At 44.9% G+C, this 23,071-nt stretch overlaps 2 protein-coding genes across 2 annotated transcripts; both read left to right on the top strand.

The window, feature by feature from the left end:
- The first annotated feature begins 5,824 nt into the window (after positions 1 to 5,824).
- On the top strand, positions 5,825 to 15,404 carry LOC109202780 (uncharacterized). The gene is made up of 3 exons (XM_019360915.2): positions 5,825 to 6,934; positions 10,539 to 11,025; positions 15,238 to 15,404. Exons 1-2 carry the CDS (start codon positions 6,539 to 6,541, stop codon positions 10,989 to 10,991), a joined length of 849 nt encoding a protein of 282 aa, XP_019216460.1. The 5' UTR covers positions 5,825 to 6,538; the 3' UTR covers positions 10,992 to 11,025; positions 15,238 to 15,404.
- Positions 13,427 to 14,943, top strand: LOC109202781 (uncharacterized). Its single transcript, XM_019360916.2, has 3 exons — positions 13,427 to 13,599; positions 13,685 to 13,967; positions 14,059 to 14,943. The coding sequence occupies exons 1-3, from the start codon at positions 13,508 to 13,510 to the stop codon at positions 14,461 to 14,463; spliced, it is 780 nt and encodes a 259-aa protein (XP_019216461.1). The 5' UTR covers positions 13,427 to 13,507; the 3' UTR covers positions 14,464 to 14,943.
- Positions 15,405 to 23,071: the final 7,667 nt, after the last annotated feature.

Raw genomic sequence — 23,071 nt, 5'->3', positions numbered from 1 at the left:
TCTTCTGCCTGATAAATCATTTTGAAACCATTCAACAGCTTTATTTCTGGAAACCCTGTAAACAACTGTTTGCTTTAATATTGTATGATCTACTGTGTTGAAAGCCTTGGACGGATCAATAAAAGGGCTGCACAACGTTTGTTGTTGTCTCTGACATCTATAAAAACTCGCAGACTGCTCCGATCCTTTTGTTTCTCCCTGAATCCTGAGTGGAAATCAGTTAAAATGTCATTAAATTGATGGAAACTTCTGCAGTTCTTCATTAACGTGGGTAAGCCACATAAAGAAACAAACAAACAATTAAATAAATAAACAGACAGGAAAAAAGCTGTTTAGGTGGGGGCAAAGATCAGCACAGCAGCGGTTAAGCCATCGAGGTGGACTTTGCTCGTCAGTTTGAGCTGCGAAGGCGACTCCATCAATGTTTCATCACACGAAGCTGCAAATGGCCCAAAAACAAGGGAGCGAGTGGTGTGTGAAAGCACAGCTGCACATTATCAGAGGCGATGAAAACACACACAGAGTGCAGTGCTGTGAGTTTAATGAGGTCAGCCTGTGGAGGTTTCCATGTGTTTGGATTGAACGCAGAGGCGAGCAGGACGTGTCAGTGCGAGTTACGCTCAGTTTACTACTTTCATTTTTCCGCCTGGTGTCATGAAACGTTTGAAGGAAAGCACGACGAGTTATTTTAGGTCATTGCAAAACATTGCTGGTAATGTTCGGTAACAGCCTCACCTCACCTGTGACCTTGCTGTGCATACTTAATCCCATGATAGCAAACAGCAGACAAACACTGATTTCTCTCACAGAGGTTTTTGGTGCAGCTTTCATACTTCTTTGTGACAGAGGTCATCGGGGGTCACAGACCGCCCTGTGAGGCCTTAAATTTCAGCAGCAGTTATGAAAACGGCACATTAATCAGCATTTCTCCGACAATCTGTCCCTCACTGAGTCAATTCAGATATACCGCTCTCCATCCAGTCACTGATTTGACTGTAACCCTCAGATGAAGGTGGGTTTGCCCCATCATCAGCATTAATCAGGCGCAGAAATCAAACGCCTGCTGACGCCGTGAGCTGACATCATTCAGTTTAATCTTGAAATAAATGAGCATGTGAACAGCTGATGATAACGCGCGCAGCTCGCTTCACAGGATGGATGCTAACACGGAAAAAGTAAACAGGATGCCATCAAAGCAGAAAGGTGGAGGAACAGGTGGAAACCCTCTGAGGTGTCCGTGACTAAAGAGCTGAGAAGATTAGAGGACATGAAAGGAGAGACATGAGAAAAGCACTTTAATTGTGATTAACGAGCTCACTTATTCCAGATGACTAAACATTGGTCTCTTTCATGTGTTTGTGATGCCCGTGTGTAGTCGTCTCCACTTTGTAGTCTAAGGACTACGCCTTAGACTACGATGACCTGGATGACTGAGAACCTTCACAGACATATCGTCTCCACTTTGTTACCTCAAACAAAAAGCTCCTCATCTGTTGTTTGTGTGAAGTGCAGAGAATCCAGACGGTTTTCACAGCACTTCCACATTTTGTCATGTGACTGCCTAATTCCAAATGGATTACATTCAGTTTTCACCTCACAATACTCCACAAGGACAAAATGGGAAAAAAATCAGTTTGAAATTTGTGCAAAAATACATTTTTGTTTAATTCTTGTTAAAAATAAAACAACATTGTCACAGACGTTTCCAGGATGCTCACAAATGTTGGTTGGTGCATCCTGTTTCCACTGATCATCTGTCAGATGTTTCTAAATCTGGCTGATCGGTCAGATTTAGGAAGCCACTCGCCTGCCTGTATAAGGTCCCATAGCTGCATGTTGGAGCACAAACCAAGCCATGAAGTCCAAGGAGCTGCCTGTAGACCTCCGACACAGGATTGTATCGAGCACAGATCTGGGCAAGAGTACAGAAAACGTCCCAGTGAGCACAGCGGCCTCCGTCATCCAGAATGGAAGAAGTTTGGAATTACCAGGACTCTTCCTAGATCTGACTGCCTGGGATTAAGGGCTTTAGTGAGGGAGGTGAGCAAGAACCCAATGGTCACTCTGACCGAGCTCCGGCATTGCTCCTTAGAGAGAGGAGAACCTTCTTGAAGAACAATCATTTCTGCAGTACTCCACCACTCTCGGAGCATGAGAAACAAAATTCTGGTCTGAATGCTCACTGAATGCTGAGCGTCATGTCTGGAGGAAACCAGGCAGAGCTCATCACAGGGCCAATGGGGAAGCATGGTGGTGGCAGCACCGTGCTGCGGGGATGTTTCTCTGCAGCAGGAACAGGCAGATTCGTCAGGGTCGAGGGAAAGATGAACACAGTAATCTACAGAGACATGATTTCACCGCTCACCTGACTTTACCTGAGTAAACTACAGAAACTCGAACCTCTTGAACACCCTGGAGACAATTTCCTTCATTCTCAGGTGACGCATTTTCACAGGCGAGCAGCCTAAAGTAGCGTGATAACTGTCACGGCTGAGCGGCCGGTGTGTTTGTGGTGTGGACCCGAGGGTGATGAGGGAAGTGGAAACACCTGGGAAAGCTGACACAAATGAACCTGAACACAAGACTTTCAAAATAAAACAGGAAACATAGTGGGAAGTAGACATGACGACACATGACAGACTGCACAGAGGACAGGAAAAGACTCATAAATCAGGAGACAAAGAAGAAACAGAAACTAGACTAAAGCTCATTTAAACTCTTTAACCTTAAAGGAATAAGCTTCAGTATATTTCACCTACAGTACCCTGTGACTGCTGCTGCTCGCTCTGTCTCTGTCTTAATCCCTCCTACAGACTTTCTAATTAACATGTGTGTTCTTAATGTAAAACCTCATAAATGATATTTCTAAATAAAGTATAAAATTGTTGTCCTTAAACATGTTCTATATGAGCTTATCAGACATTTATACCCATGTTTATAAGAGACATGGTAAGGAGGAGAATACCACTTAGTAGTGTGTAGTTATTATAAAGTGTTAGTCATAGATTAAATGTCTATTTCTTGCACTTCCCTGAGAGTGTGTCGAACCTTCATGACACCAAAATGTCAGACGGCGTCTTGTGATGACATCATCAGCCCCGTGTCTGTAATTTGAGACTACAAACTGTCAGAACACAAACATTATATCTGCGTTAATGACCTCATTCATCTCTGTGTCAGTAATAAAGTGCAGATGATGAAACAGATCTTTGAATATTTGTTTTATGGCTGAGACGTGCAGCGTTGGGATGTCAGCTGATTGGCTTACTGTGCTGTTACAGAATGATGGTGATGATGTTGCGATGCGAGCTCCAGGACGTTACTGTTTCTATGTGAGCTCCGCCCACTGCGTCCGAAGTCGTCTGCTAACTTCACCCCAACATGTGTCGGCTCTGATAGCAGCAATTTCCCTTGAGCCGCTGGGCAAACTGAACCCCGCCCCCTCTCGGTGACCTTGGCATTCCAAACCCTCCACGGGGCATCTCGATGCTTTTATATTCACAACACGGTGCGAGGAGAAGCTCTTTCATCAGAGTGATTCACAAACACCAGCGCTTCGTTAACGCCGCGCTGATGCATGAAGCTCGCACTCTCATCCATCTCCAGAACAAATCTGCGGTACTTCAGCTCATCCCTCACTGCAAAGTGCTTTCAGCTGCTGGATCCTAATCACTTCTGAAGCACCAAATGATGTCATTAAAACACCATGTTTCATTTCTTTGTGGCCTGGAGGAACGTCTCAGCCATCACCAGTCATTGATGCTGCACATCAGGTTGATGTGGTGGCTATCCAGCTGAAGCACTTCAAGAACAGACATAAGGAGTTTTTTTAAGGAAAATGATGAAGGCGTGCGGCGTGGGTGAAGAGGAGGTGGAGAAGGAGCCACTTCCTGTTTCTGCATGAGATGACCTCACAAAGTCACAACGCCGAATCAGAGACTGTGAGAGCTTCTAACATGTTCATCGTGACAGATTCACTCCCGGTCGCCACGTTCTCATGAAACTGAAAAATAAACTCATTGTTTTAACGATGTTATAAACACAGGGGGAAATATCCACAAATCTGTCACGCTGTGGCATAAAATCACGCTTAAACAGCAGCACGCTGATTGGCTCTCCCGCTCACTGATGTGTATGTTGAGTAATATGCTCATTTACATTTTGTTGTACTTTCCAGAGACGCGTCTGTCAGTCTGCCATAAAGAAGATGTTTACAGGCTCGTGCACTTTGTTATGTTCATATTTTACTGCACAGATGGAAGAAATCCAACGTGGTCAGACACAGAGCAAGGACAACGCTGTGTGAACAGAGCAGGATTATTGAAAGGCTCAATGCAAAACTCAAAGGAAATAATAAGTGAATGACGGAGGAGGTGATGCTGCGAAGGCAGGTGGGAGCAGCTCTGCATCCAGCAGCGTTACACAGCACAACACCTGTGTCTGCAGTATCAGCCTGCAGCTAACAGCCAACCGTGACCCATGATGACTGTGTCACGGGTGTCTGTGTGGCGACAGGATGTAGACTCAAACACAAGTAACTCAACACGCAGCTTCATTGCTTTCACACCAGGAAGCAAAATTCCAAACACAAACAGGAACGGGACCAGGAAAACCAAATACTGGAAAACATGGAAGAAGGGAACAGGGACCCCCCACGCACACGCACGCACACACATGCACGCACACACACACACGCACGCACGCACGCACACGAAGACACACACATGCACACACACGCACACACACACACACACACAGTAATGGAACAGTGAGAACAAAGCCGGCACCAAAGCTACCAAAGTGAAACAGGAAATGAGTCAGAAAACAGAGCCGGACACACGGGGACAACCTGACACTCCGGGAATCAAACTGCAAACCCAGAAAAAGTAGAAGAAATAAAACTGAGCTCAAAGTCACACAAGACAGCCAAACTCACATCATCACCACAGCTCAAAGGCTCGAAGGCTGTTTGTGCCGTCAGATTGGGCGATACATCGTCCTCAAAAACCTCACTTTCCTGTGGGGTCCCCCAGGGGTCCATTACATGCTCTCTATGGGCTCAAGTGTTAAACAACATGGCATCTCATGACATTGTCTCGCTGACGACTCACAGATTTATGTTTCAGTGGCAGGTAAATCGGTGAGTCGTCTGAAGGTTTTTCTAGGTTTTTTGGAGGATGGTAAGGCACGGATGGCTTTAAACTTTATTCATTTAAATGAACAGAAAACTGAGGTGATTGTGTTTGGTCCCTGTGACCACTGCGACTTTGGCCCCTTAGAAATGTATGAAAAACCCTTTGTGAGGAACCTAGGAGTGATCTCTGACTCTAATCTAACGTCTGAAAAACAGATTAACGCTGTAATCAAGTCCAGTTTCTTTCATCTTTGGCTACTTGCAAATTGAAGCCGTTCCTCTGTTTCAGAGACTCTGAGAGAGCTGTTCATGCCTTCATTTCATCTCGCCTCGACTGCTGTGATAATCTTTACTGTCAGTCTGTCATCAATTAGCCGACTGCAGCTGGTCCAAAACGCTGCAGCACGGTTACTAACTGGCACACGCAAGCGAGTGCACATATCTCTCATACTGGCATCATTACACTGCCTGCCCGTTAGTTTTTGAATTAACTTTAAGATTTTATTATTTGTTTTTAAGGTGTTGCACGGGTTAAAACCCTCATACCTTTCACTGAGGTCTGCGGGTCAAAGATGTCCCGAGGTCCAGATTAAAGCACAGAGATCGGGCCTTTGCTGGGACTGATACTAAACTGTGGAACAAACTGCCCCTTCACATCAGGACCTCCCAACATCAGACTGTTACAGTTTTTGCCCGTTGCTTGAACACTATAAACCCATGCTTAGACTAAAGTAACACAACTTGAAGCTTTTGTTACCATACCTCAAACACATGTACCCATACCTTAAACAAAAGCGCTGCTTTGCACTCTAGTTGCAATTATGCAACACACTTACTCCTTTATGCAACACACATGGTCCTGCATACTACACTCTATTTCATACATAAGACACTTCGTTCAAAAATGAAATTTCAGGGTGCCATTTGGAAAACACATGTATCCAAAATACAAAACACATCGGGTAATTGCAACCACTCAAATACACACCTGAAGGCACTTACTTGCAAAACTGAACACCAATTAGCCAACTACAAAAAGCCCTCAGTTTAGCCATTTCAAGAACTTTGCAAGCGAGGAGGAGGAGGAGGTCGAAGAGGCCATGCACGGACCCATATTTCTGATGATATAAGAGCAACTTTGGTGGACCATGTCATCAACCATGGCCTGACCATGAGGGAAGCTGGGCAGAGAGTCCACCCACATCTAAGCCGCTTCACAGTGGGATCTGTAATAAGAACATTCTGACTAGAAAACAGGTATGTCGTCACCTCTCTACCTTCTACTCAGATGGTTCTTATAGCACTGTTCTACAGTATATCACATGACCATATCAAGTGTACAGGATATTGCAGGGTGCTAATGCTCCTTCTGCAGCCAAAGTGGTAGTTTTTGTGAAACATACCATGATTACTTATATTGAAGTACAGTGTTGTACAGTGGATGATACAGTATATACAGTAAAGTACTGTAAGAAAAATAAGCAAACCGATGACAATATGTGGTTGTACGTCTCTAGAATGACTCGAAGACCTTCTGGGGGAGGACGCCAACGCCTGTTCACACAACAGCAGGAACTTGCCGTTCTGGACCTAGTGAGGGCAGACTATGCCATCCGTCTCCACCAGCTACGAAAGACAATACTTGCAGACAGGCAAGTGTTCAACAACATAAACCATGTGAGCATCACCACCATCAGACGCATCTTGGGAAAACACAGCATCACCATGAAGCAGCTCTACAGAGTCCCATTTGAGAGGAACAGTGACAGGGTCAAAGGACGTCGAGCTGAATATGTACGGGTAAGTGTAACTGTCCTTTACATTTACAATACAGTATTGGTGAAATAGAATAGAATAGAATAGAATTCAACTTTATTGTCATTGCACATGCACAGGTACAGGGCAACGAAATGCAGTTTGCATCCATCCAGAAGTGCTTTAGTGATATAGATATATTACAATATATATTAGCAATAATATAGATATGCAAGTATATTACAGAAATGGGTCTATTGTGGTATGTTATAATGTACACGGTATGAAGTATGTTGTGAATATTCTATAACTATAGGTATGTACAGGCTGTAGTGAGTACAAGCTATGTAAAGGCTATGAACAGGATATAAATATGAAAAACTATACAGAGTATGAAATAAATAACTTTACAGAAATATGAGATATACAGTTATACAGAAATGGGAACTATGCAAGTTGTAAACAGTTGTAAGGTTAAAAATTATTGTATGTACAGAATGATTATTTACACAGAGCTATACAGTAGTGCAGTTAAGATAAGTGAGGGTGTGGATAATTTCTACAGAGGTTGTCAGATGTCAGGAGGCAGAGTTCAGGAGTCTGACAGCTGTGGGGAAGAAGCTGTTCCGGTACCTGGTGGTCTTAGTCCGGAGGCTCCTGTAGCGCCTCCCAGAGGGCAGGAGGGTGAAGAGTCCATGTGATGGGTGACTGGGGTCTCTGATGATTTTCCCAGCCCTTTTCAGACACCGCTTCCTGTAGATGTCTTTTATGGCAGGAAGTGGTGCTCCGGCGATGCGCTGGGCAGTTTTCACGACCCTCTGCAACGCCTTCCGGTCCGAGGCAGAGCAGTTCCCGTACCAGACTGTTATACAGTTGGTCAGGATGCTCTCGATGGTGCAGCGATAGAAGTTCACCAGGATGTCTGAGGAAAGGTGGTTCTTCCTCAGAGTCCTCAAGAAGAAGAGGCGCTGGTGAGCCTTCTTGACCAGCTTGGAGCAGTTGGTCGTCCAGATGAGATCCTCGGAGATGTGGACTCCCAGGAACTTGAAGCTGCTCACACGCTCCACAGCCGTCCCCTTAATGTGGATGGGTGGATGTGGGTCAGCATTCCTCCTGTAGTCCACGATGAGCTCCTTGGTCTTCTCGGTGTTAAGCAGCAGGTTGTTTGTGTCGCACCACTCAGCCAGACGATCCACCTCCTCCCTGTAGGCAGCCTCATCGTTGTCACTGATGAGGCCAATCACCGTGGTGTCATCTGCAAACTTAATGATGGTGTTGGAACCATCAGCAGGTCTGCAGTCGTGGGTGAAGAGGGAGTAGAGGAAAGGGCTCATCACACAGCCTTGTGGTACACCGGTGTTCATTGTGATGGTAGATGAGCAGTGGTTATCCAGCCGGACATGTTGGGGGCAGTTGGTCAGGAAGTCCAGTAACCATTTGCAGATGAGGGAACTGATGCCCAGGTCTGTCAGTTTCCTGATGAGTTGTGAGGGGTGGATTGTATTGAACGCTGGACTGAAGTCTATAAACAGCATTCTGGCGTAGGTGTTGTTGTTGTCCAGGTGTGAGAGGACAGAGTGCAGTGCGATGGAGACTGCATCCTCTGTGCTCCTGTTCTGGCGGTATGCAAATTGGTGGGGGTCCAGGGTGGGGGGGAGACAGGATTTGAAGTGTGCTAAGACCAGCTGCTCTAAGCACTTGGTGATAATGGGGGTGAGTGCTACTGGGCGGTAGTCATTGAGGCAAGATGGGTTGGAGTTTTTGGGTATCGGGACGATGGAGGTGGATTTGAAGCAGGCCGGTACCACAGCGTGGGCCAAGGACAGGTTGAATATGTCTGTCAGGACTCCTGCAAGCTCCCCAGAACACGCTCTGAGAACACGACCGGGGATGCCATCAGGACCTGCAGCCTTGTGGACATTGATCCTGCTCAGCACCGCTCCTACATCGGTGGGGGAGAGAGTCAGAGGTTGGTGGTCTGGCGTCATGTCTGTTATGGTTGTGGTTGTGGGGTTCCCTCGCTCAAAACGAGCGTAAAAGTTGTTGAGCTCGTTGAGGAAGGAGACATCAGAGGATGCGGGGGAGGGTTTGGTGGTCCTGTAGTCTGTGATGGTCTGGAGTCCTTGCCACATGCGTCGGGGGTTGGAGTTGGAGAAGTGTTCTTCTACCTTCTTTTTGTAATGGTGTTTGACTTTTTTGATGCCCTTCTTTAGATTAGCCCTGGCTGTACTGTAGGCGTGTGCATCTCCTGACCTAAAGGCGGTGTTGCGGGCCTTCAGGAGGAGACGAACATCCCGGTTCATCCAAGGCTTCTGGTTGGGGTACATGGTGATCCGTTTCTGGGTGGTGACACTGTCTGTGGTTTCGGAGATGTAATCCAGTACAGATGAGGCATACTGGTCCAGGTCTGTGTGGGTGAACATATTCCAGTCTGTGTTTTTAAATCTGTCCTGGAGCACTGCGTCTGTCCCCTCTGGCCACACTTTAATTGTCCTCACAGCAGGTTTCACACGTTGGATGAGTGGTGAATACCGAGGTGTGAGGAACAGGGAGAGATGGTCCGATTGTCCAATGTGGGGGAGGGGTGTTGCTTTGTAGGCTCCAGCCAGGTTGGAATACACATGGTCTAAAGTCTTGTCTCCTCTGGTGTGGCAGAAGACATGTTGGTGGAATCTGGGGAGGACTGTCTTTAAGTTGGTGTGGTTGAAGTCGCCAGCAACAATAAAAGCAGCCTCGGGGTGTTTATTCTGGTGTTTGTTAATGGCTGCAGAAAGTTCTTTCATGGCCAACCTAGCATTAGCGTCAGGGGGTATATATACTGCAGTGAGTATGATCGAAGTGAGTTCTCTGGGGAGATAATAAGGTCTGCATTTGACCATTAAAAACTCCACATTAGGTGAGCAGTGACTCTCAGTAGTAGTGGAGTTCATGCACCAAGCATTGTTAATATAAATGCACAAACCTCCACCTCTGGTCTTGCCGGAGTCATCTGCTAGCCTGTCGGCTCGGTGTGTGTGGCGTCCTGCTAACTCGATAGCATTGTCCGGGCAGCTGTTGTTCAACCATGTTTCGGTGAAAAACATGACATTTGAGTCCATAATCCGTCTGTTGTTAGTGATGGAGAGCCGTATCTCATCCATTTTGTTTGCCAGAGAACGGACATTGGCGAGGAAAATACTGGGTAAGGCAGCCGGTGTGGTGTTAGCTTTAGCTTAGCCCGTAGCCCTCCGCGCCTACCTCGCCTTTATTTATGATCTCGGCGCCGTCTGCGTGCACTTCCGCCCGGCCGGGGAGAGTGGGCAGCCTCCGGTGTTCTGGAGATCTCTGGGATGAGTCGGAGATCGGCGATAAAACTGTTGGAGTTATGAGTCCAGATGTCCAGAAGCTCTTGTCTGCTGTAGGTCAGCAACGCACAGCAATTCTGGACGAATAATCCGGTTAAAAGTAGATAGAATACGGCTAAATAGCAGATTCTGGAGAGACACTGAGCCTCGCGTTGTTCACGCGCCGCCATCCAGTAGCAGCTGAATATGTACCATATCAGTACCACATGGATCCATTCTGAGAGCTGCACAGGTACCTGTGTGCTGGGGTGAGGGTTCGGTATGTGTAGCACTGTAGTACAGTAATATGTTCTGTTTTTTTACAGAGAATCTTGGCCATGGATGGAGCTGCACAGCCTCATGAATTCATTTTCATTGATGAAGCTGGATTCGACCTGTGCAAAACAAGACGACGGGGTCGTAATGTAATTGGCCAAAGGGCAATTGTGCACGTCCCAGGGCAGCACGGGGGAAATATCACATTGTGTGCTGCCATAAGCCTTCGAGGGCTTCTGCATCATCATGCAAAACTAGGTCCATACAATAGCCAACATATACTCACATTTCTAGATGCTCTCCATAATATAGTTGTACAGAACAGACCAGATCAGCCCAGGTTTGTGGTGATATGGGATAATGTCAGTTTCCATCGGGCTGCTCTGGTCCAGGCCTGGTACTCCAACCACAATCAACTTGAAGTGGTATACTTGCCCTCTTACTCACCATTTTTAAACCCTATAGAGGAATTTTTTTTCGGCTTGGAGATGGCGTGTATATGACCGCCAACCACATGCCCGCATGCCTCTTCTGCAGGCAGTGTTGGGAAGGATACTTTTAAAATGTATTCCATTACAGATTACAGATTACATGCCCCAAAATGTATTCTGTAACGTATTCCGTTACAGAGTATTCAGAATACGTTACTCTCATCGAGTAATGTATTCTGAATACTTTGGATTACTTAATATATTATCATGCTTTTTACAACTATGTGAATGTACTATTGCTGTGATTTATTACTATTACTGAAGGTCCGCGGCTCCGAACCGTAGTAAAGGGACCTCGACTAATACGGCGGGGACCCAGACAACATAGCTTTACTTTGTTGTCTGGGTCAAATTTGCTAGCGAGAGACAGAGAGAGGCGTTGAAAGGCTGCTCCAACAGAACTTATTGTTTTCGGAGGAAAACACGAACACAGTGTACAGTCGAGTCTTAATAGCTTACTTACCACTGGGCTCGTCAGACACTCTTCTTGGCTGCAGTGGTTATTATTATATTTACATGCTTCCAGCTCCCGTTTTTCCTCGATGACAGCTCGTACTTTTCCACTCTCCTTTTTCTCCCTCCTCTTGCTCACAGACACATAACGTGTATGGCAGTCCATTCTCCCTGCAACACGGACTACACTGCCCATGAGGCTACATTCTTTAGAGCTATGCCTGTAGCATTCTGCCTATTAGCTTAGCACAACAACAAAAACAAAGAGGCGCTCTCTCACCCAGGAAACACACAAGCTGTGTCTCAAAACGTCGGCTGCATCCTTCGGAGGACCCGGCCTTCGCGGTCTACGTGGGGCGAGTCCTTCGAAGACCGAGAAGGCCGGAAGTGCGAGGCTGTGAAATTGGACGGTCTAGCCTTCAGATCTGCGTCACCGCTGTCTCGGTGGAGTTTAATAAACTCGGCCATCTGCTCCTTGCTATCTAAAATATAACAGGACACTGCCGTAAATTCTCGACCGTCTCACACTTCGGTTTAATCAGTTTTCTGTTTGACGTTTATTCAGCTGTGTGAAAATCCCGGAGGAACCCACCCGAGGGATTAATAAAGTTTTATTTAATCTAATAATCTAATAACTTTGATCTCAGCCAAACCGATTTACTCTGGAACAAATAAAACACCGACAAAAGCCAAACAATTACATTTTTAAGTTATCCGAGTGACTTATATATCATGTTTAACCTGAGTAGCGAAAGAGCGGGGGTCTGAAAACGATGAAGCCGGGAGTCCGCTGCTCTCGCCGGCTCGAGTGACCATTGAACCCCCGGCTTGCTATCGAGCGGGTGGGTAACAGACGTCTCCGAAAACGTCAGCGCACTTTTGCAAATATGCGATGTCTTGATAAACCAAGCAGATATTTGATGTTTACACAGCTACATTCTCGCCTGAAAATATGTTAAAAGTTTATTTTGTGACCCAGAAAGATTAATAAGACTAATTTTAAAACTTAGTAGCGGCTACCATTGTTGGCAGCTGAAATTTGGCTGGGCCGCGCTATGAATTCTGGGATATGGTGGGCCACGAAGGACACACCCGACCCATCCTTCAAATTCGGGGAAATGAAGGACGCATTTGTCGGCTGCATTTGAAGGAGTCGACGAATTGGGACAGCCTTCGTCGCCTGACTGTGACGCAATCGGCCTTCAAATGCGGCCTCCGGAGGATGCAGCCGACGTTTTGGGACACAGTCGCAGAGAGAGAGCGTCGCCCTGTAACCATGGCAACCGTAACACTGCAACGCCGCTGGAACAACAGAACGTAGCTGTCAAACAAAACCCAAACAGTCCTGACCTGCCACAATATGAAACAGTAAAGTACCGCAGTGTAATCCATTTATTTCAACAAAGTAACTGTATTCTAAATACCACCTTTTTACAGTTTTTTCTGAATGCTTAAACCCTAACTGTGATTCTTATAGAACAATTTCTAAAACTATTAATACTTATAGCAAAACTACTCACTGAGTTTGCAAAACTAAAAGCACAAACACTGCTTTGCACTCAGTTTGCCATTTTGTAACACACACTTTGCAAAACTGTAGGCACAATTCACTGCACAACACTCTTTTTGCAGAACTGTAAACACAACTCACTGCTTACACTCAATTACCAAATTTCCAACACACTCCTAGCAAAATTATACACATGTATGGCTATCATTAACACTATTTTGCCAACTGTCTGGCACACTTTCACATGTGAAAACTGTTTTAGATAATTAGTCCACTTTGCAATCAGCCTAAGCACTATAAACAGGCCACAGGTAAGCTGTCTATGTGGAGTACAATGGAAGGAGCAGCAAGAGTGAGAAGAGTGAGAATCAGAGGAGGCCGAGGGAGAGGACGTGGAGGTGAAGAAGTTGGAGGAAGAGGACGTGGAGGTGAAGAAGTTGGAGGAAGAGGACGTGGAGGAGCAAGAAGAGGACGAGGAGGGGAAAGAGGAAGGGTAAGAAGAGTAAGAAACAGAATAACTGATGACATCAGAGGTACAATAGTGGACCATGTCATCAACCATGGGATGACCCTGAGGGAAGCTGGCCAACGGGTTCAGCCTAAACTGAGCCGCTACACTGTGGCAGGCATCATTAGGACATTTCGAAATGAGAATCGGTAAGTACTTTGTAGCACTGCCATACTCTAATGAGAAACACAACAGTACCATGCATGCAAAAATACTGAAATTGTTACTTTACAGAATTGCTAGACATCCAGATGTTGGGGGCAGAGGCAGAATGTTCACTGCAGAGCAAGAGACCCATATAGTGAACATGGTGATTGCCAATAATGCAATAAGACTGCGTGAAATACAGCAGCGCATAATTGATAATGACACCATCTTTCAAAATATACACAGTGCAAGCATTTCTGCACTAAGTCGTGTACTTGCGCGCCACAGAACAAGAATGAAGCAAATTTACAGAGTTCCTTTCAAGAGAAACACAGAACGTGTAAAGCAACTGCGATATGACTATGTGCAGGTAAGCTAGTGTCATTGGTTCTGAATTTGGAAGTGCATACTGTAGTGCTGTGCATGGGCCTGATGTGTTGCATTTGTTTTGTCTTGTCCAGAGAGTGATGGAACTAGAAGCAGATGCAATGGGACATGAGCTACTTTTTGTGGATGGGGCCGGTTTTAACCTCAGTAAAACCAGGAGACGTGGCAGGAACATTATTGGACACCGTGTCATCATCAATGTCCCAGGACAACGTGGTGATAACATAACCATGTGTGCAGCTATAAGCCAAAATGGTGTTGTTCACCATTATGCAACCATAGGCCCATACAACACTGCACACATTATTGCATTCCTGGACACCTTGCATGACATGCTCACTGTTCAGAGACCAGAGCAGACCCGATATGTCATCATATGGAACAATGTTAGTTTCCATAGGGCTGCTCTGGTCTGCAACTGGTTTACAGACCACCCATCCTTCATGGCACTCAACCTCCCTCCATACTCTCCTTCTTAAATCCCATCGAGGACTTCTTCTCTGCCTGGTGCTGGAAAGTGTACAACCGTCATCCTCATCAACAGGTAGCTCTTTTACAGGCAATGGAGGAGGCATGTGGAGGTATTGACCAGGCATCATGTCAGGCCTGGATACGGCATTCAAGGAGATATTTTCCCCAGTGCCTTGGACTGGAGGATATCGCATGCGATGTGGACGAAATTTTGTGGCCGGACCCAGAAAGACGACAAGATGTAGGCTGATTGTCTTTTTTTTTTCCTTTTTTTTTGTGGAATTCCTATTTTGTGTTCTGACTTTGTCTTGGTTTTGATGAGTGTGAATAAACACCAATACTTGAAGTTTGGATCCTTGTATGTTTACATGACACTATGACAAAAGTGTGACCTCAAACTGACATCTGTACACAGAGAAAGCAAAAGCCAGATGTGTTTTGTATTCATACCATCAGTGTGCAGTTGGCGCATTGTGTGCTTAGTAGATGATGGCTTGTGTGTACTGTTTGATACGAAAACACCATTTTTACGAAGGTGTGAAGAGTTAATCTAGCTGTGTTCGCTTTTGCAAGAGAACTACAATGTTTTGATAATTGGGTGACAGGTTTTCTTATTTGTGTGTAGAGTTTTGCAAAAATAGCCAATAGTTACAAAAAATGTGCTTAAGCAATCAGAAAAAACTGTAAACGGTAACTGTAATGGAATACAGTTATTCATATTTTGTATTTTAAATACGTAACGGCAGTACATGTATTCCATTACTCCCCAACACTGTCTGCAGGCAATGGAACAGGCCTGCGGCGACATTCAGGTGACAGCAATCCATGGATGGTTTCGACATGCAAGGGGATATTTTCCCCGGTGCCTAGCGGGAGAAGACATTGCTTGCGATGTCGATGAGGTCCTGTGGCCAGACCCCAACAGACGGCGGGATCCATGAGCCCACGTATGCACAATCATGCACCGTCATGATTTTTTGTGTTTACAGTATAGTGTTTTTTCTATTACTGTATTATGGGGTTTTTTCTTTTTTTTTTGCTTTATCTGACTTCATGGTACTACAATGTACAATATTGAGTAGGCCTATTTGCTTTTTTGGTTGTTTGAAAATGTGTCTCCTGCAAATATGCCTTCTGAATAAACAATGGCAATCAAAGACTGCAGTGTTTTATATAAAGTAGACTAGTGTGTTCCCCCTGATCTGAAAGTGTTTGCATATGATGCAAGTATGTGTCATTTTGTCAACAGAGTTACATTTTGGCAAAGGAATGTTGGGTTTTGAGAGTAGAGTTTCAATTTGGCACAGATGTGAATGGTATATTTCCCAGTGTTGTGTCATGTTTACTTGTGTTTAGAGTTTTGGCACAATGAGCGAAGTTTTGCAAAATGTGTTCAAGCAACGGGCAAAAACTGTAGGATGCCTGGGTCGTTGACCCAGGGTTTTGAGTTTATTATATTATTTATCATTTCTAGTCTTTGGTTTCTTTGTTAGAGTTCTGTCTTATGGTTTATGTCTCTGTGTAATCCTTAGTTGCTATATCCACGTGTCCAGTCAGTGTCTGTTTCTGCCCTGGTCCCACGTCTCTGTTCCCTCTGTTGCAGTGCCTGCGTGTGAGTCTGTGTCTTTAGTTCAGTCTGTTTTATGTTTCCTGTTTTACTTTGAAAGTCCGTGTCTTATGTTAATGTATCTGCTTTTGCTTCCCCTGTGTCATTAGGCCTGATTTGCCCCAGCTGTGTTTCCCTCCTGTTACTCATTCCCTGATTGCTCCCTCTGTGTATTTAAGCCCTGTGTTTCGCTGTGTCTGTGGCGTGATCTACCGTGTACTATGCTGTGTGTTCTGTCTGCTTGCCTGAGTTTATTTGGAGGCTCAGTTTTGTTACCTTTTGAGTTCACCTTTTGCTTCTGAGCGTCTGCACTTTGGGCCCACCATTCCTGCCTGCACACAGCCTTCGCATAACACTAGTGATGGCCAAATGAAGCTTTCTGAAGCACTGAAGCTTGTATTGAAAAACGGTTCATTACTCGAAGCTTTTCAACACAGTCCTCTCTGGTGACATCTGGTGGCCAAAAATATGAAGAGCAGCTTGAATCCACAAAATAAAACCAACTGCTTCATAATGATAGCCCACTCTACAGAGTGGAACTCTGTCTCATATTGGGCTGCTGTTGTGTTGCTTTGAACGTGTATTTTTTGGTGTTAAAAAATGTAGTTTATTTGTTTAATAAATAATTTTGACCAGTAAACTTTCCTTGTGTGAACATGCACCATGGTGTGGTCTTTCTTTGCTTGTGACTTCTTGATGTTGGTAAATACAATAATTGAAAAATACCATGTTACATATAACATACATATAATAATGCACATTATGCAATATGCTTCTGCTGTGAGGTCCTGCCTCCATGTACTTATGCATTTAATCTTTAGACGGGTATATTTATAAATAATATTATATTAGGGAAATTTTCCTATACATATTTTTGACCTGGGGGTATTGATTGTGAAATGGAAAGGGAAATGCTCATGAACTTGCAAATTAAAAACATGATGCATTTAAGGAAACCCTTTTTCATTTTTATTTAAGAAGAAAATTAGTTCCACTGTGCGATGGCCGAACCTGTTCCTTTTCGTGGAGATAATTTCTCCTGCCTTAAGGAAAATCCCTTCACATGGCACAGAAGAGGCTGGAGTGCAGAAAAACTGGTAGAGATGCAGTTATGGCTCCACAAACTATCAGCTAAAGAGAATAAATAAATTAAATTGCTGCACATTTTGTAGACTAACATTTTAAGATTTTTTTTTTAAATAAAATATATCTTTTTACAACATTAAATGTTACGAGTCAAATGGAAGTTATTTAATGATATTTATATTATGAAAAGCAGATTTTTTACATTTTAAGTTTTTCCCGTTTTCAGATAAAATAAAGACGCACAAAACAAAAGCAAACAGCCAGAACACAAAGCTGGAATACACAACAGAACCAAATCTCTCAGTAGAATGATCAGTGGTTCGCTATCTGTCACCATCAAAACACTCCACAAATCCCGCAAATGATTCACTTCGTTCCATTTGAATCAGGTACCGAAGCAGTTACGTGCGTAATGAAGCTTCGGACGTCACTGGTCACGTGACTTTTGCCAAACGAAGCAAGCCTCGACACAGTGCTTCTGAACCAGTGTGTTGTTTTTTTCGACACACGCTCCGGAGCGTCAGCTTCAAAAGGGCCATCACTACATAACACAGACACTTTCAAAACCCGTCTGAAAACCCACTTTTACTCCTTGGGTTTAAATCAAAATGAGTTTGTACGACTTTTGTGTTATTTGTCACTGACATCTTCTCATTTTATGCTCCTTTTCCTACTTTTTAAATAAATCTGACTTTGACAACAGAGAATAATTCATCATAATCCAGATCCGTGACATTACCTCTCACATCACGAGACAGCACATTAATATTTTGTTTTTGTGATCACTGATATGCATTGATAAAGTATTATAAAATAAATAGATGAATAACTTAATAATCACGTGAAAAATGAGAGATCTGGAGGTAATTTGGTTGACACACGTAGATTATATTATGTTTACAAGACAGGAGGGAGAAGAGGTGAAGCAGAGGTGAGCATTTCACAGAGCAGACAGAGTTTCCATCCATCCATCGTCTTCAGCCCGGGCAGGTGGCCAGTCCCACTGAAGCTGAAGCTCTGAGAGCAGAGCGGCTGGAAAAAGTCAAACACGCAACCGAATATTGGAAACACGCAGTCTCACATATGACTAATGCAAAAACACAAAGGTCTGAATTTTCCTCAGATTGATCATTCTGGTCAAAAACAGCCGAAAGACGGACTGATTTCACATGCAAACAATGAAAACAACATCAGCTCAGCGGCTGATACATAAATCAGTGGGAGAAGATTTATTATTATACATCGTACTGCTTTCAGGCCGTAGAGCAAACTGTGCACAACACTGTGAGAGTCCAGAGCTGATGTAAAGCCCGGTGCAGACGCCGCACGCCTAATGTTCCTGCTTCAGCACCAACGTTTTAATGCCCTTAGAGCGCATTAACCCTCAGCTTCATCAGCACATCAGCAGCACTGAGTCCTGCTGCTGAGGCCGCCAAAGCTGCTGCAGGCCGATGATGGATGAGCAGTCTGAGGTCAGGAATGCATCATGACGCCAGCAGACCAACCAGAATCACTGAGCCGGAGAGTCTTCCTTCAGTCGCGTCGTAGTGAAACACTCTGTGTGTGTCGTTCAGATAAACCACATGGGTGCTGGTCAGATCTCGGTGTTGTGACCAGCACACATGGATGATCTGTCTCTACGGATACTCCTGTGGTCAAAAACACGTCGGCTGCTGAGACTCAAAAACATCAGAATTTATTTCAGATTCCTACAACCAGCTTGGTGTGAGAGAAGAGGAAAAGCTATCATCAGTGTGATGGTGGCTGGGTGACCTCAGCGAACACAGAACAAGTGTCAACCTCAGTTTGAAGTCGTGGTGACGATCACAGATCTAAGCTCATCGGGTGGAGAAATCTGGACATTTATGAAACAAGTAAAGGTAAAGAAACCCTTCAGGGCAGAGATCTGCGTGGATTTCATATCTCCAGATGTGATTTATGTGAAGGGAAGATGTGGAGACGGAGCTGTCAGCGTTCTGCATGTTTGGGGAAACATTTCAGGTTTAGGAGGATGACTCGAAGCTAAGGACGAGGCAGGAGGAGAAGGGGGACGATAAGGGTGAAACACACAAACCTCAGAGGAATCTGACTGTGAGGCTCCGCCTTCACCTCCATCACACAACAGAGATGGACAGCCCACAGCACGCCGACCACCAACCACAGGAGGTTGCCTGATTGTTGGGGTTTCTCAGTATCACTGTGGGGTCTTTACCTTACACATAAAGCACCTGGAGGCAACTGCTGCTGTGATTCGGTGCTATATAAATAAAGTTAAATTGAATTGAAGCTGACAGCCAACCAGAGGAGACAGGAGGAAGTAAAGTGTTTCACTCTGCTGAACAATAGGGAGATGAGGGAGGTGAGGGAGGGGCACTTTGTCAGGAGGATTTGCTGCTTCTGGAGCAACAGAGCAGAAGGTACAATACCCTGATGATGGGTTTAGATTTTATTATTGTCATTTGTATTAAGAAATATTTAACCATATATGCTTAGAGGTGTATAATCGATTGTGTAGTGATAGGATGTGTGATCTTTAGTAGGCTTTGTGTGCATTCCAGAGTGTTCTGGCATTCACACCCACATCCTGGGAGCATGGGAGAGGTGGTACCTTGTCTTATTGTTTTATGGTAGGATAAACGTATCTATATCTGTTTTAGTCTAAGTGCCTTTTGTTTAGCTGAACTGCTGGACTTCCAGACCAGCAGGTTTAGGGAAGTCTTTATGGGGTCACACTCTGACCCCACACACACACACACACACACACACACACACACACACACACACACACACACACACAGACAAGGTATTCTTTGTTCACATGTATACCTATGTAAGATGTTATATGTTAATGACCCTATGCATATTCATGTAACCACAATAAAAGGAGTGCTATGGGGAACCTGACTGAGAGTCTGACGGAGGTCAAGTGGGTGGAACGACACTTGGCTCCAGGCAGGCCTCCTCATGCATGAGTAACACAAAGAACTTTGCCTACTTGTGCCTTGCTTTTGCTGTGTAGCAAATTGTCCTGAACGTTCCAGCGAATAGGTTTATGCTACAAACCTATCATTAATTGGTCCTTCTTGAGCCGGATCCCTGGAATCGACATTCACCGAGGGGAAAAGAGACACGCCGAAAGACTGACGTCAGCCAGGACTTATAGAGGCCCTGCAGTAAAGCCCCGAGGCGTGAGAATTCGTCATCGGGCCGGTGGATTAGCCGTCTGTTTTTCTCCTCGATGGATGCTGATTGACGGGATTCGGGACTGATGCTACTCGCAATAAACAACTCCAAGTAAGTTTAGAGTACATCTCTATAACTGTACGTCTTCGCCGCTCAGTGGGGCGTTGTCCGTGGCCGCTTAGTGGGGCTAAAATTCGCCGTCTTAGTGGGGCGATGTACAAAGCCGCTCAGTGGGGTTTTTTGTACAGAAGCATTAAGTCGCAGAGTTGCGCAGTTCGAACTTTTTTGGTTCGCCGTCTTAGTGGGGCGAAATACGGACCGCTTTGTGGGGTACTGTGATAAATTCTCCACCGCTCAGTGGGGTGTTGAGAAGTTCCGCGGGGTCCATTTGTGGTGGACAATAGGCCTATTCTTTGTTATTGTCGTTGTTGTTGTTGTGTGAGTGTGTTTGTGTGAGTGGATGGAGAGCAGAACACGTGGTCTGTGACAGCTGTTGTTGTTATTATGGGTTCCCAAGCAACCAAAAGTGCGTCAGAGGGTGACGAGAAGTTTATGATGAAATTCGCTCCTGGAAGCACAAAGTATTTAGGACATTGGCGCAAGAAATATGATTTTGAAGGTAAATTGGTTGTAGGACAATGTCAAATGTTAGTTGACCAGTTGACAGTAAAGGCAGCTTGTGCAAAAGGGAAATTGAAACAGGAGAGAGAGTTACAACTGGCGTTCGCTAAACTGTGGTTAGAGCAGGTGCAGAAAAGACGGGAGGCAGTGAACGCGAAGAGAGCAGCTTTGCAGGCATTAGCTGTGAAACCTGAAGATGAGATGGTGCAGTCTACTTCAGTGGTGCTGACGTTAAGGGACCAACAGCGTAGAGCAGCATTAGAGAGGGAGAGAGAGGCCAGAGAGGAGGAAGAAAGGCAGGAGCAGGAAAAGAGGGAGAGAGAGGAGGAGGATAGAGTACGACAGGAGTTTGGGGATGCCGCAGCACAATATTTAAGCCCTTATAACACTAGATCCAAAACTAAAAGGGATGAGGCGAGTGCAGCTGGTATGCCTGTCTATCCTGTCCATGCAGTAGATACCTTTCCCATGGTGGAGGTCGCGAATCCTCATTTTGGTGTTGAAGGTGACCAAAGCCATGTTATTTGTGTTTACAGGCCATGGACTGAATCTGAATGTGCAGAGGCATGTAAAGGTTTAGGAGACCCGTTGACTAATGTTGATGAATTTATCGCCCGACACAAGCAACTCTGCTCCTCGTACCGCTTAAACGGTCAGGAAACAGAAGCCACCTTTAGGAGGTGTCTCACATATAACTGGGCTCGGGTGCGAGGCACCTACACAGGGAGGGATGTTAATACCGTCCTACCCTATGGCCATGAAAATTTAAGAGGCCAAGTTGATGGGGTTTATGAGCGTCTTAGAAATACTTTTAAAACTTCTGTAGATTATAACAAAATCACCCAATGTGTGCAGAAAGAAGGAGAGGATGTTCATGAATTCAGGGCGAGATTAGAGGAAGTTTTCAAAGAGCATAGCGGCCTTGAAGAGAGTGCAGAGAAGGCCAGCCCATATCAGCACCAGTTAAAACATGCTCTGATGAATGGCTTTCATGCGCCCATTGCTGATTTCATCAGAAAACAAAATGTTAATCAGAACACTGATGGGTCCGTTGAATGCATGAATTGGGCCCGCCATGCACAGGAAGTTGTTAAAAATAAAAAAAAGAAGTCACAAAGCTCTGAGGCCGCTGCCTTTTTAGCAGGTGAAATTTTGTTTCAGGGACAGGCTGGAAGAGGGCAAAATACAGGCAGGAGTAGGAGAAATAGAGGCTCATGGCAATTTAGGGGGAACCGTGGCAAAAGAGATGATAAGTGCTATGCATTTGGGGAAATGGGCCACCACGCAAGAGAGTGTCCTGATCGCATGCCTGAAGAGTATAAACGCCCTGATGCAAGAAACCCTTATTATAATAAATGACTAGCACCTGTTGACACTGCTAACACACATACATGTACAAAGGATCCCTTAGTTTACCAGAATTTACAACAGCCTGTGTTTCAGACTCTAGATTTAACTGAAGTATTGTTAAATCTGTCAGGGAAAGAAGTAAAACCAGTTCGCACGTTAACCGTGCAGGGTAAAACCATTCGATTTCTGTGTGATTCAGGGGCAGATAAAACTGTTTTAAAAGATCATGTGTCAGGAGTTGACCCTTCAAGTGGCACAATTTATGTGAAGTCTGCAAATGGTCAGTTAAATCAGCATAGAATCTCTAAACCAGTGTGGATTAGAGATCCTACCACAGGAGAGGCAGCTCAGGGTTCAGTTGTAATGTGCCCAACTTGTCCGGTGAACCTCTTGGGAAGAGATATGATGATGAAACTTGGAATTTCAATAATTCCAACATCCGTTGGGATGATAGCTACAGGGAAAGGAGAAACTGTTGAGAAAATGGTTCATCAGGACAGTGGGGATTTGCATTATTACTGGAAACTTGACCTGTCGGCCTCTAGACCTGATCAAATAAACTGTAAACTGTTAGCTGCAGCTGAGGAAATGTTGACAACCAGCCACAACATACAGGCGCCAGAATACTTGCATGTCACACTGAGATTTAAGACCACGCCTGGGCCTGATGAGGCCTACACAGGTAAAGTGCTGAAGTTAGGGCCACAGAGAATCACCATAAAAGCAATATACACTGACAGGGGATTTCTTTAAATCACCCCGCAGTTCTT

The sequence above is a fragment of the Oreochromis niloticus genome, linkage group LG7 (assembly GCF_001858045.2).
Source record: "Oreochromis niloticus isolate F11D_XX linkage group LG7, O_niloticus_UMD_NMBU, whole genome shotgun sequence".
NCBI lineage: Eukaryota > Metazoa > Chordata > Actinopteri > Cichliformes > Cichlidae > Oreochromis > Oreochromis niloticus.
This window is presented reverse-complemented; position numbering and strand designations above follow the sequence as displayed.

Excerpts from the sequence above, each read along its gene's own strand:
- LOC109202780 (XM_019360915.2), top strand. The coding sequence starts at position 6,539 with ATGATTACTTATATTGAAGTACAGTGTTGTACAGTGGATGATACAGTA. Across the intron at positions 6,935-10,538 it reads GTCGAGCTGAATATGTACGG|AGAATCTTGGCCATGGATGG; the intron begins GTAAGTGTAACT and ends GTTTTTTTACAG.
- LOC109202781 (XM_019360916.2), top strand. The coding sequence starts at position 13,508 with ATGACCCTGAGGGAAGCTGGCCAACGGGTTCAGCCTAAACTGAGCCGC. Across the intron at positions 13,600-13,684 it reads ACATTTCGAAATGAGAATCG|AATTGCTAGACATCCAGATG; the intron begins GTAAGTACTTTG and ends GTTACTTTACAG. Across the intron at positions 13,968-14,058 it reads TGCGATATGACTATGTGCAG|AGAGTGATGGAACTAGAAGC; the intron begins GTAAGCTAGTGT and ends TGTCTTGTCCAG.